The sequence below is a fragment of the Canis lupus genome, chromosome 26, assembly GCF_011100685.1.
Source record: "Canis lupus familiaris isolate Mischka breed German Shepherd chromosome 26, alternate assembly UU_Cfam_GSD_1.0, whole genome shotgun sequence".
NCBI classification, from domain to species: Eukaryota; Metazoa; Chordata; class Mammalia; order Carnivora; family Canidae; genus Canis; species Canis lupus.
In genome coordinates, this window is record NC_049247.1 from 38,007,286 (window position 1) to 38,022,041 (window position 14,756).

Sequence of the window (14,756 nt, forward strand, 5' to 3'; positions counted from 1 at the left end):
GCGGCCCAGGCTGCTCTTCCTTTGCTAACTGGACCTGTGGGTCTGCTCGCAGCTGCGTCCCGCGTCGGTGCCACGCACCTCAGGGGTTTCATGAACGTGAGGCGTCGGATGCAACTTCCCCCTGTACACGTGAAGAGGGCTCGAACTTCTGAGCAGGTCCGCGAACCCTGACGGCTGAACGGCCGGCAAACTCGGCGGACGTCCTCCGAGGTCCTGCTCTAAGTGGAAGGACTCTAGGCTTCGGGGCCGGATGCACGCTCGGCCTATCGCAATTCTAGCCCATACTCTGACCGGAAGAGAAGCTAGAGAGAGAATTATAGGGACGCCGGGGGGGGGGCTCAGCAGTTGAGCGTCTGCCATCGGCTCAGGGCGTGACCCCAGGGTCTTGGGATCGAGTCCCGTGCTTCTCCCTCTGCCTGGGTCTCTGCCTCTCTCTCTGTGCCTCTCATGAATAAATAAAATTTTAAAAAAGAGAGAGTCTCTGTTACTGAAAAGAGGCTGTTTTCTTTCTCAAAAACAGGCTGTTTGGCAGACACCAGTGTGCAGAAGTAATACAACCAGTACTGAGGGCCCCACTCTGAGCAGCGCCTCGCCGCGCCAGCTCCCCACACCGCCCCTTCGCTGGGTGCCACCGTAGCTCCGTGTTGTAAATGAGCAGCGGGGGCTCAGGGACGTTAGGTGACTGATGCACGGGCACAGGGTTAGTTAACGGGGAGCCTGGATTTAGACCCAGGCGGTCCGACTCCACAGCTGGTACTCGGAACCACCACCCACGAGGGTGTATCAAGAACCTCGAACCCAACGACCTGCGTCGAAGGCCTGTCTACAACAAGCACAGTTCTTCAGGGTGATATAAGAAAGTGTCCTCGATTACCTTCAGGCCCTAAGATGCCTACGAGTCACGGCGGATGGGATTAGTGTGTTTCTCTAACTTTATTTGGTGATTAAAACCATGATAAACTGTACTACCGGATACTCTGAATTTCAGAAAGGATGTGATGCATCTTATTTTGTATCAGTATGTGCCTTCAGATTAAAATTAAGTCATTACCGAACCCTGTACAGAGACACAATAATGACTGGATACTAGAACGCACATTACAAGAGTGTAAAAGCTACACAGTGAAATAAGATACTCAGAGGACAAAGTTTATGGACTAAAAAAAAAAAAAAACACCCCAATTTTACATACCTGAAAAAAAACAAGTAGAGAAAAATTGATAAAGAGGGACCTCTTTATTGCATTATTTATAAAATAATAGTACAATACAGTCATCAAAAATGGAGACGAAACTTTATTTTTGGTGTCTTGTGTTCTGCAGCCAATTTTCGATCATCTTCACAATCCTCAGGACTTGCTTTTTTTTGTTGTCCAGAGTGCGTCCCTGCAACCCCTGTCCCGCCCATCATTCAAAGCACAATGGAATAAACCCTCCAACAGGTTCCGTGAGGGACTTCCTAGCAAATAAATTAATCCAATAACTCATGAGTAAAGACTTACAAAGAAATACAATAAAAACAAAAATAATTTAATCTTTCAGATGGTTCACAGAAGGCACCTCAAGATTTTATTGTGCTATTTTCCTCATGCGGTGATTTTAAGTGCCTGTAATAGAATTCTGGTTAGTGAAGTTTTGGACAAAAAATGTTTCTTATGTAGGGCACATAGCATCGGATGACCACGGATACAGTATGGGGATTCGGATGTGTATATTTGTACTAACTAGGGCACAATTCATAATATGCTAAGAAAACTTTAAAAATTAAAGTCATAAAATGAGTATTTTTAGCACATTTAGTAACAGCTACTTGTTTTAAACTATCATTTCATTTCGATGACCAAATTATATTTGACCATAATTAAAGAACATACAACTTTAAAATGACATTAAATAACCATGGTTACAACAGAACTATGTCACATGAAACGAAGAAAGGAAAGTCACATACATGTACTGAATGGCACTGTGGTTTTCAAAGCCATTCTTGGGCAAGGCTTTCAATCCATCCGTAGGCATCGATTTAAAACATGTCTCTAACTCAGTGTGGTTCCAGAAAGAGGTGAAATCAGTGTTGATCACGCGACTGCCTGCCAATCATTCGATGTTGATCACTGAGCAAGTATTTTTGATTATCCTGACGACCATAATAACGGAGCCACAACCAGAAACGGAGATGTGGCCGGCTCCAACTATTCCACTGCAGAGAAATGGTCGACTTAAAAAAAACAAAAACAAAAAAAGGCTGAAATAAGTGGAAACAACTGGAAATGGCTGAATCACTGTACCTTTAGACACAACCATATATCTCCGTTTTGCCATATACTATTTGGTACTTTCTGATTCAGTAGTTGGGGTAAAAAAAAGTTTCCATATTCAAACATATCTACAGAATATCAATATAAAATGTGTGAATATATACATTTAATACACACACACACACTCTCACAGGTTGAGACATCAGCACTTACCCACACCCCCCTTTCTCCCGAATGACTCAATGCATCATCCTTGAGACCAGCTAGATGCTCTGAGGCTGCAACATATGGCTACGGAGGTCAAACACGAGCACCCCCTCGGGCTGGATTAAATTGTTCCTCCTCATGATTTCTGACAAGTAGTAATACCGCTTATATAATAACTATATCTCAATAACTTAGAATTCAGAGTATAAAACCAGTGTTGTGAACAGTTCACTCTCTCACTGGGTGAAGAACATTGATCTTTTCATTCTTTTTCCACTGAAGGTAAGAGAGTGCATCAAACTAGATCACATTGAACTGTACAAATGATCTTTACTCTTAATCTAAACAAACATGTGTTAAAACATTCTGAAATGCTGCATCCTTTGATTTCTTCATTTTTTCAATTGCCCGATGCAGGTCCTGTTGTTGCACGGGCCGGATTTCATCTTCATCGTGGCTACAATGCAAACAAAACAGCCACATGGTCAAATGACTTTGTTTTTTTTGTTTTTGTTTTTGTTTTGTTTCTTTTGGTCAAATGACTTTGGAGTACACCTCCCTCGAGTATGCTACCAACATCAGAACGTGAAATCTCTTTCCCACCAAAGTCCCCCAAAGAGAGCCACAATTAACCACTTTCTGTGAATTCTTTCAGGAATTCTCTAGGCAGATGCAAGTCTGCAGAGATTTTTAAGAAGCACTGACTGCTGGGAGGTAGAAGCCAAAATGGCTGGTTATGAATACACATCCGAGGGGTGGTGCTGAAAACCAAACACCTCCCACTGAGAATCGAGTGCAGAGTATCAGCAGAACGGAGAGATGTTAGATACAGGTGTGCAGTTTATCTAAATGGGAGTAGAATTCCAATCAAGATATCAAAAGTAGCATTCGTGGGCATATATTCATGTACATAGGGCAGCACGGGACAAACTGAAAATAAAATTATTTGCTATTAACAAAAACCAACTACTCAAAGTCCTCCCCCTCTTCAATGATGAGAAAAACTAAATCCAATATACAATGTCTCCTTGTTTGTAATTTACAGACACTTAGGATAAGCCAAGGCTATCAGCCAGATTTTTCATATTGAAATAGAAAATTTCAAAGGCCTTCAGGAGAGCAGAAAAAGTGGACCTTTATGATTAAGGTAATTTATTCACACAAAATGTACTCATAGGTTGTTTTTTTGCCTCTCTTCATTATCTCACACGCAAGAATAGAAACCTTTGGAAAGTAGACTTGGCTGGAGTCAGAGGTCAAAAATATTCCCAAGGTTAGCATTAGGGTAGTTCAACTAGAGTAATCTGGCAACAAATAAATGAAGTGACCCTCTCTATAACGGGGCCCCCGGGAGCACTAAAGGCAGGTGCAGAACGAGTGCACACATGGCTAACTTTTCTACGCCAAGGGAAACATTTTTGGTGAAGCTCACTATGGCAGTGTACTGTAATTAAAAACACAGCACAAGAGGCAAATCCAGGTCCTGCGGAGTGAAAGCCTCAGGGGGGAATGAGGAAGGGGCCCAAGAAACAAAAGGGCAAGAGGTGGAGAGCTCATTCAACACAGGCCCACATCGGTCTGCTAAGAGTTACGGCAACTCTTCATCAGAAGGTATTCTGAGGACGCACGGTGCTCCGCTGGCCCTTGTGCGGGTTGTGGTTCATCAAGGCTAACTTATTCTGGTTTTCTAATGTCTTTGCTGAAACAGGGGGGTACGAATAGTTTCTCAAACCAATGCTTGGAAGTTTGCTGCAGTGACAACAGCTTCTTTGTTTAGTAAACACATCCCTGTGAACAAGCTGAAGTATAGCCCCCAACAAAGGCCCTCACCCAAGGCCCTCACCCCATTTCCATGTGAAATTCTGGAAGACCACAGGAAATGAGATTAGGAATTTAAGGTGCAAAACAAGCGAGGAGCGCTGGAGAACGAAGCTCCCTCTCAGAGGCAGGGAGCTAAGCTCCTATCGGCTTCCGGTGACCCAGTCCCTGGACATTCGGTGCAAAGTCAGCTTTTGTCTTCCTCTTCATTCCAGAGCCTCCTCATGACCCACGTCTCCAATTCACTTTCAGAAAGAACTTTCTTTTAGGGAAAAAGGCAATTAATACAGTTGGGGTGAGCATTAATTCAAGTTCACCTTGATCCCATAAGCAGCATAGATATTGTAAAGAAAAATGAACGAATGCAAAAGCTCTAAGATGGTCTGACAAATACTAGAGCTCATACCTTTCCTCTGATGTAGAATTCACATATTCCCGGACACACAGGAGGGCAGCGTCTCGGCACATCTCTTTCAGGTCACTGCCTGAGAAGCCATCTGTCTCCTGGGCAACTTCTAACAGGTCCACATGCCTATCCACCTTCAACAGGGAAAAAGAATATAAAAAATGTTGCAGAGCATAGATCAAACAGTCTTCTTAAAAAATGTAAAGTATACTGGGATAGCAGGGGAGGAGGATCATCAGTTTCCAATCTTTAACTATAAAAGCTGGAATTTTGAAATCTGATTTTCGTTAGTTGTCACAACACCTGAAATAGTGAAATAAACCCTCATCAGCCGTACCACACAGGGATGAAGAAGAACAGATGCACAAACACTGTTGGACTCTCTCTGGCGGCTCTCGGGAAGGTCCTGAGTTGACCCTTCCCTACAATATATTCCACAGATGTGGCAAACAGCCTGTATCAGGTCCTAGTCCATTCCCACAAACATCTCAACTGAAATACTTGCTTTCCCTTTAACTGCAGTGCTTGCTCTTCGACTAGCTCACACTCAGCACCAGCAGTGTTGCTCCTCGACCTAGGCTCACACAGTGAAGCCAAGTAAGTCTTCGTCCTGGGCAGACAGGGACCTGGGACAGTATAATCACACTAAACCTCTACGTAGATTAAGGAGAGAAAATGAACAAGAAAGATGTACTTACGATGACTAGCATCTATCGGATGATTCCTGTGCATCATTCCTGTGCTAAGCACCCTACATGTGCTATTCTCACATTTAACCCTGTCAGGTGGTATTCTTGTTTTTCTTTTCAGATAAGAGTGAGACCTGGAAAGCTTAAATAAATTGCCCACGGTCACTACCAGAGCCAGGATTTGGGCACAATGATGTAAGGTCCAGCTGCATCTTTTCCCCACATAGCTAACCATTTGTCTGAAAAACATCTACTTTCCCCCACTGACCTGAAATGCTACCTTTATTAGTTACTAGATTCTATAGAAGACCCAAGTATTCAGGTAATGATGACAAGTCTACACAAGGACAAGAGATGTGGAAGTTACACGGCGACGTGGGGTATACTGTCAGCTCTGTGACTGTGACCTCCTGTGACGACAGTCTTCTCACTTCTAAAAGTTGGGGTTAAATAAACAGAAGTCGTTTTCTCTGATAAAAAGAAAAGTGAATCCAGAAGGTAGGCGTGGAGCTTGCAGCAGTCATAAGTGAAGAAAATGGTCAACACACAGTAAATCTAAAGCAGCTTTCAAATCCAAACAGTAAGAACAATCATTCAATTTGGGGTAGAGAAACTGTGTAGAACTAGAACACAGACATAAGAATAGGTGAGGCAGAGGGGCGTGCACGCTGAAGCATTCAGAAGTCTAGTACTGGAAAGAGGGAAGAAATACTGTTAACTTGTGAGTTTAGGAATATATGTCAAAATTCTGAGGATACCAGTAAAAGGAGGAATGTGTAGCTTCCAGGAGGTCTTGTGTATGACAGTGACAAAGTCAGAAAGATGAACAAATCGAGTATGAGAAAAGATCGAAAAGAAGATTCGAGTCATCGGAGGGGGGGAGCAAGATGAACAGAGGTAGTGCACCACAGTGTTAAGAGGAAGGCTCCATCAATCCTTTGCCATGTGAGCCTGGATAATTTATTCTATAACTTCTCTGGGTTTATCCCACCTCTATGCTAGGCACACGGCATACACCCTACAAATAACCCCTTTCTACAAGGTAATAGCTATCAGACAAACTGTGAACTCATGAAAACTGTTTTTATTAGGCAACCAGGAAGGCAGCCCCCAAGTTTAAAAAGGTCTTGAGTCCTGGGAGCAATACTGGAATAAATTAACGACTCCTAAAATGGCTGGAAGCACGGCAGTTACTGCATCTACCATGGAGGATGCACAAGCAGGGCACTCGCAGCATTTCACACACGTCATTTAAATTCTCAAAATGATTCTGAGACTGTTGGCATTACCTCCACTTTCCCAGTGAGAAAAATAAGGCAGAGATGCTCAACAGTACCTGCCCACGGTTACCTAGCAAGGAGGGGCCCTCAATCCTGTCTCCAAAGCCCATGCCTGTGAAAGACTCCTGCTGTGCATGGAAAAAGTCTAAGTTCAGATTCCTTTATATACGGAAAACTCTGATCTCCTTAGTACTGAGACAAGATACCTGTATAAGGCATACATTTTCTTTTAAAGATCTTATTTATTTATTCATGAGACACACACACACACACACACACACACAGAGGCAGAGACACAGGCAGAGGGAGAAGCAGGCTCCATGCAGGGAGCCTGACGTGGGACTTGATCCTGGGACCCCAGGACCACGCCCTGGACTGAGGGCGGCACTAAACCGCTGAGCCACCAGGCTGCCCAGGTATACATTTTTTTTAGTTCTAATTCTTTTTATACTTAATACTTTAAGCCAAAATCACTACCCTATCTTTTAAATGAGTGAACTGTGTAAAGGAACTATCAATAAAGAAATGTGAAAGACTAGAAAAGAGTATCATTTGAGGTAGCTCTTAACAAAATCAAATTAATTTTTTTCAGATTCTAGTAAGTAACAATATGCTTTAAGCTAAATACCAGCCAGTGGGAAATGAGATGTTCCCAAGTCGACAGCCAGAGAGCATTCATATTTTGCATCCTAAAACTGGAGACTAATTCTTTGTGCTTTGAGAAACAGAATGTAAAAAAATTCCTTATATCCATGACAAATACAATTCTAAAGAATTTCCAAAGATGCTACTGTGGGAAAAAAAAAGGAATACTGGGGCTCATGGGTGGCTCAGTCCTTTGGACCCTGCGGTCTTGGGATGGAGTCCCAGGTTGAGCTCCCTGTTCAGCAGGGAGCCTGCCTTTCCCTCTCCCTTTGCCCCTCCCCCTGCTTATGCTCTCTGTCAAATAAATAAATATTTTTTTAAAAAACAGCAGAATATTGAAATCAAAGTTTAGAAATAATGAGGAGTTTCTTAAGTTAAATGTGAAAACATCACGCCTGTGTAAAGTATGGCTATCTTATGAAACAGAGCTTAAATTTTATCATTTATTTTCATCATCTATATGTAAATCATACCTATCATCTATATCTATATTAAACCATACACATGTTAACTTCCAGTAATACCACCCTTCATTAATTTAAATTAAATAATTTTATTAACTTGAAGTCTCTACAAAATTATCAGCAATTACCTTCATACGTGATAAATTTCAAGCTACAACAAAGCCATCCTAATTCAAAAGAACCTGTGGAATTGTTTTATCTCTTTTGTTTTCTTCCCTGAACCGCTCATTGCTGCCTGTCTTCATTAAAGGTTTACCAATTAAGTGTCTTTTCCTAAACAGCACTATGACTATACTTTCTTTTGAAAGTAGTTATCAGATATACAGCTAAAAGGCAAATGTAATTGGCTGATTTCTCGCTCATATAGGACAGGAGTTCTTTACCCAGAATACACAGAAAGTTTTAGCAATTACTCTGAAATTGTACAAAATATTTCATGTAATGTAGTTTTTAAGAAAAGACTACATAGCGTTTATCTTTTATTAAATGGCTCTATCATCCCCAAAATAGTAATCTCTGTAATTTGTTAGGTTCTTCAAATTTTTGCAAGTAGCATGTATGTTTTCTCTGATTTTTTAAAAAGTATTTTATTTATTTATTTGAGAGAGAGAGAGAGAGAGGCAGAGACACAGGCAGAGGGAGAAGCAGCCTCTCCACAGGAGCCTAATGTGGGACTCGATCCAGGACCCTGCGATCATGCCCTGAGTCAAAGGCAGATGCTGAGCCACCCAGGCGTCCCTCTCTGATACGTTTTAAAGGAAAAAAAGGAACAGGACATTACTGAAAGATACAGGAGAAAAGACATACATGCTTTTGGACAGAAACCTTCAACATAAAATTTTTTTTTAATTCTCTTGAATTATGACCCATTAAAAATACGAGTGTTTGCTTTTCCCTGAATAAGACAAATTAATTCTAAAATTCATACAGAAATATAAGCAAAAATAGCCAGGAAAATGAGCTGGGGGACCAGGGCTGTCTCACCCTACTTGCTGTTGAACAACCACTCCTATGCTATTACAGCACAATCCAGACCATGAAAAAATGTGGACAAACCCAACCTGGCTGTTTCAACAAATAAACTAAAAGAAGGTGGGGGGAGAAGGAGAGTAAAGGAATCATCTATAGCCCACAGATTAAGAGACCAAAAAATTATCAAATAATTGCAAATAACGAACTTTATATGGATACTGAGTCAAACAAATACATGGTAGAAAAACAAACATCCATTCAAGAGACAACAGGAAATCTGAACAGACGAGGTATTTTTTTTGTTTGTTTTTTGTTTTTTTTTAAAGATTTTATTTATTTATTTATGATAGTCACACAGAGAGAGACAGAGAGGCAGAGACACAGGCAGAGGGAGAAGCAGGCTCCATGCAGGGAGCCCAACGTGGGATTCGATCCCAGGTCTCCAGGATCGCGCCCCGGGCCAAAGGCAGGCGCCAAATCGCTGCGCCACCCAGGGATCCCCAGACGAGGTATTTAATGATAATAAGAAATGACTCAATTTTTTGTTGGGTGTAACAATGCTTATGAGGTTAAGTCAAAAAATGAAAGAATTCTTTCTTTTAAAGATAAAACTAAAATAAACATGGGAGGTGGGGAAATAGAGTGGAGACAGAGCAGAATCTGTGATCGAGGATGGAGGAAGACCACAGAAATGCAAGAATCTCTCACTGTGGGAATCTTCATTTTTTTAGTTTAGATAACAAGTTCAAATAGTGAGTTTATTTAATTAAGTTTTTAAAGTAAACTCTACACCCAACCTGGGGTTTGAATTCATGACCCCAAGATCAAGAGTCACATGCTTCACCAACTGAGCCAGCCTGGCACCCTTCAAATAGTGAGTTTTTTTTTTTTTTTTAAAGATTTTATTTATTTATTTATTTGAGAGAGACAGAGCAAGAACAGAGGGGAGGTGGCAAAAGAAGAGGAAGAGGGAGAGGGAGAAGCAGACTCCCGGCCGAGCAGAAATGTCAGACCCTGAGACCAGAACCTGAGCTGAAGGCAGATGCCCAACCAACTAAGCCACCCTGATGCCGCTCAAATGGTGAATTTAGATATGAGATTTAGGGGATGCCTGCCTGGGTGGCTCAGCGGTTGAGTGCCTGCCTTCGGCTCAGGGCGTGATTCTGGTCCTGGGATCAAGTCCCACATCAGGAGCCTGCTTCTCCCTCTGCCTGTGTCTCTGCCCCTCTCTCTGTGTCTCTCATGAATAAATAAATAAATCTTAAAAAAAAAAAATGAGATTTAGGACAGTGAGGAATATGATGTTACTCAAAACTCAGAAATCATAACGGGGAAAGATCCCAATAAATTTAAAAAGACAAATAAGAAAAAATATTTTCAAGTCATATAAACAAAGAGAAATTTCCCTAATGTATCAGATTTCCTATAAATCCATACAAAAAAGAGCACTGCAATAGAAAAATGGGCAAAGAATATGAAAAAGTATTTCACAGAAAAAAATTCAAGTGGCTCCTAAACATATTCATGTCATCCTTAAATATACAATGAGATACTGTTTTCTACCTATCACGTCAGCACAAAGTTCCATAGCCTTCTGTTGGTGAGGCTACAGGGAAAGAGGTACTCTAATATTGCTGGTGTGACAGTAAAGTAGTACAATTTGGCAATAGTGATCAAGATTAAAATCATATCCTTTGATCTAGTGATTCCTCTTCAGAGAATCCACCCTAGTAATATTCCTGCACAAGTGTGAAGAGACCTGAATACAAGTTTATTATTCAATGCAGCATTTTTATAATACTAAAAGACCGGAATCAACCTGAATGTTCTTCATTATGGCATTGATTAAATAACTTATGGTATAGCCATATATACAGTGAAATCCTATACAATCCAAAACAAACAAGCAAAAAACCCAAAACAGAGAAAGAACAAAGACACTATGTACTAATATGAAAAGATCTCAAAGATAAGTGAAAAAAGCAACACAGCGTATACAATTTATTAATATGGGTTACGTAGAATAGGGAAGAGGAATAATAGCATATTCCAATTTGCTGGTATGGACAATACCATCTGAAAGGACACAGAAGAAACACAACAAAGGAAACAAGCTTTTTCCCTGAATACCATTTAATGTACATATTTTAATTCTGAAGCATGTGACCATAAATAAATACACAAACTATTAAAGATTTTGATTATCATATCTTCTTAAATCTAAATTCCAATTTCAAAAAATATTGCAATTAAATAAATTAAAAAAAAAACATGCTGCTGCACAAAAATGAATGTACCTTATATAACTGGAGAACAGCCTGAAAATTTTAATCTGTAAATATGAAAACATGGGGCTTTACAAACAGCAGACCATCTTTAGGTAAGTTCAAATGCACCGGGGCTACTGAGTTGCATGAATGGCCAACAGATTTACAGTGATTTATGCCAAGTACAAAGCTGTTTATTCTCACATTTACTTTTTCATTTCTCTCTAAAAGAGTTTTATGAACATGAACACACGTATTTATAGGACAGGGAAAGCTGTAATTTTCTACTTACATTTTCATTTTTCAAGATGAGTTTCAGGATTGCTTCTCTTTGTTTTAGAGCCTAAAAACCAGAATGATTTCCAGTTAGAATTAAGAAAAGAATCAGGATCAGCCAGTTTTCCTAATATTTCTTCTTTGCTCTGTAAACCATCCGGCAATACCTACAGGAAATGACAGAAACTCTAAACTATTTGCTACATCAAGGTCTAGGTTTTAGACTCTTAATCATTTGTGGTCGACCTACTGAATTCCCATCTTATTATTATTATTTTTTTAAGATTTCATTTATTTATTCATGAGAGACACAGAGAGAGGCAGAGACACAGGCAGAGGGAGAAGCAGGCTCCATGCCGGGAGCCCGACATGGGACTCGATCCCAGGACTCCGGGATCACACCCTGAGCCAAAGGCAGACGCTCAACTGCTGAACCACCCAGGCATCCCATGAATTTCCATCTTCTTATTCTGAATCCCTAGTGATCAGCACAAGGTCTGGGAAATAACATGCCCTTAAATGGTTCTTGAATGAGTGGATGAACAGCTAGGATGACCAATGTCTTTCCCTCATGGCTCTGCAGGTCTCCATTTCTTTAGTCAGGAAACTTCTGAAAACTTAACACTGCAGTAAAACTTTTACCATTAACTGGAAGAGATGGCAACAATACCCTCCTACCTCTTCCACTTGGCCTTGTAACTTCCACACTTGCTAGTTTAGTGAATTTCTGTTTAGCATTGACAGTACATTTGTTTCTATACTTATATGCTCCCCCCCGCCCCCCGCCCCCGTGATGGTTCATAGTATTATACCAGACAACAGAAGCTTTTACGGAATACCTTATATAGATGATAAATATAAGTGCTTTAATAAATTATCATGGCTAAACTCATTCCTATGCCCATAACCACTAAAAACAGAGCTAGTTATCATGAATTATCTCTCAAGTGACCAGCAAAACAAAGCCAAACCCTGCTGTTTCTGTAATTCAAGAGTGTTATGTATGAAGGTAAATGTGCTATATGATGTGATCACCCAAAACTACTTTTGGTTAACAATCATTTAAATTGGAGAAGAAGTTTTAAAGTAAGGTTGATCATATACTTTGGTATGATAGTCACAAAATAAGAAAAAATTACAGTATAAAGTATGTGTGTTCACTAAAAACAGAATGAAAAGAGGGTGTGAAAGCCCAGTTTTTACATTTACAGTCCACAAATTTGTAATAAATTTGACAAATTCTGTTACAGACCATTTTGTTAACTAAAACAATTAATATATTTAACTTAGAACTCTAGTACAGGCAACCTTCCACGCTGTTGAGTGCTATGTTCGTTCTACTGTACCTCAGAAACCTCTGTTTCCTACTAGACTACAAGCAGCGGTTCTATCACTGTAATCTTGGTCTTTACAACCACTGAGGTAAATTAATTCTCTTTCAAAATGTCCCGCTGTCTTGCTAACAAAATTAAAGTGAAATCTTGGGCGAGGGAGGAGTTCGTCCACACCTGGCAGCAGCCTGCCTTTCCAGCCCTCCGTCCCTCCATTTTCCGGACGCCCGAAATGAACTCCCCCCCCAGGGGCCATCATTAAACACGTGTTCCCACACCTTCTCGCCTTTGTTCATTCAGGTAAAAAGACTTTCCCTGCCTTGCTTGCATTCGAAATTCCTGCCACCCTTTCGAGGCCCAGCTGGATTCACAACTACTCTGACAGAATTATTAGTCTTCATCATCATTTCAGGTTCTCACGTTTCTTTAAACATACTTTTGTAAAATACATTTTCTGTCATTTATTTGTCTGCTCTTACTGCAACAGAGAGGAGGCTGGGGGCCGTGTTCCCCTCACCAGAGCCTGGCAGGTGCCTGACACCTACCAGTGCTCAACACTAGTCTAAATTGTACAGTCTCCTACAACAAGTTAAAAAATGTCTTCCCTGACTTGTCGGGTACATGTTCTAATAGAGGGCTAACTTTGTGCACATTCTCAAAGGGGGAGACGTAGCTGCAGAAAGTAATACATCAAAGCAATTTTACAGAGGCCACAACCATCAATTTTAGGAAACCCTGTTTACTGCCACAAACTGGATAGTTGCAGACTACACAAGGGGACAAGTATTTTTTGGCCAGAGACTGTAAGTGGTATTAAAATACTTTTATTTCAAATTTTGAAGGAATGACACTGAGAGTTCCTCCACACAGCTATACATGTAGCATGCTGATTATAAGGCACACAGATTCCATTACTAACCCTGTTTTCTTCTTCTTCAATCTAAAGGCACATAAAATGCAAAATGTGAGGACTCTGTGCAAGAATTATAGAGTACCGCTAAGTTATAATCATCCGCTTGAGGGTATTTCTTGATTAACAAAAAGTATGAGAAAGGAGACAGCCCTGGTTCAAGGAAGCCCGGACATCTGCATTAAGTTCCAGTGTAACACCTCAGCTACCGGGTAATCATTAATCCTAACAAAGGAGAGCACTGACTACAACTGCCAGGAATTAATCAGATAAATCCCACTTGTTCTTCCTGTTAGCCCTCCTAATTTCACCCTGTGATAAACCAAAACTAGAATTTAGGTTTTCTATATACCTTCAGATATAACTTGCTACATTCTCAAGAAAATCACACAAGTAGCTAAACAAAATTGAGGTAATTATATTCTTTGAAGAAAAGCAAATACTCATCTTAGTAAAGAAAGAAAGAAAGAAAACAAAGGAAGTCAGAGTGGAGAGGACAAATAGCTACAGAGGGGATTCTTGCCCCATTCATTTCCTGCCTGTCATAAATAGTAAATAAGTGCTATTAAAAATACCATTCCTTTCCCGTAAAAAGCTGAGTATTTAACTGTGCATAACATATCATCAAACGAAACCACTTACAGGCTGGTTGATATGAAATCTCGTGGGCATTCTTCTCATGATAGCTGAGTCGAGATCCTGAGGGCGGTTGGTAGCTCCCATCACTATGACCTGGGCATATCAAGAAAACACAAGGTATTAAATCTACCAGTAATGCTCCTTTTAGGATGTTATTACTAAGGCTTCGAAGATACAAAAATTAAGGAGTGTTTAAATCTTTTATAAGAAATGATTTTAATCCATTATTACTCAAAAATTTATAAATACAAATCAAAGTTAATCCTAACTAGATCAAATGATAACAGAGCTGGTAAGACTGACACATTTCACCAGCCTTTTCATAACTAAAATAGTATACTGTTCAGTTAAGGAAGAATTATAAAGATTTAAAATAAAAAAGGTTGTTATTTTGCTCAATGGCTACCTGATGAATAACTAAAAGCCTATGGCTATATGGGGGATACTTCCAAGTCCTTTGATACTAATATATAAAGGAATCATCTTCCCCCAGTCTCAGGATTTTGGTGATAGTAAGAGGTATCATGTAGTTTTCTCTCTAGATTTCACATCATCATTTCATAACACGATCAGCATTGCTGGTGACATCTTCTCA

The 14,756-nt window shown here is 40.3% G+C and overlaps 1 protein-coding gene across 3 annotated transcripts in view; it reads right to left on the reverse strand.

Annotated features, from left to right (window-relative positions):
- Positions 1-1,217: 1,217 nt before the first annotated feature.
- Positions 1,218-14,756, reverse strand: part of ATAD1 (ATPase family AAA domain containing 1) — a 61,737-nt gene continuing 48,198 nt past the window's right edge. For all 3 annotated transcript variants that reach the window (XM_038576047.1, XM_038576046.1, XM_038576048.1), the window contains exons 7-10: positions 14,165-14,254; positions 11,298-11,348; positions 4,689-4,822; positions 1,218-2,921 (exon numbers count right to left, since the gene is read on the reverse strand). In XM_038576047.1, the coding sequence (XP_038431975.1) occupies positions 2,801-2,921; positions 4,689-4,822; positions 11,298-11,348; positions 14,165-14,254 (396 nt within the window). In that variant the 3' untranslated portion in view covers positions 1,218-2,800. The remainder of the gene's footprint in view (positions 2,922-4,688; positions 4,823-11,297; positions 11,349-14,164; positions 14,255-14,756) is intronic.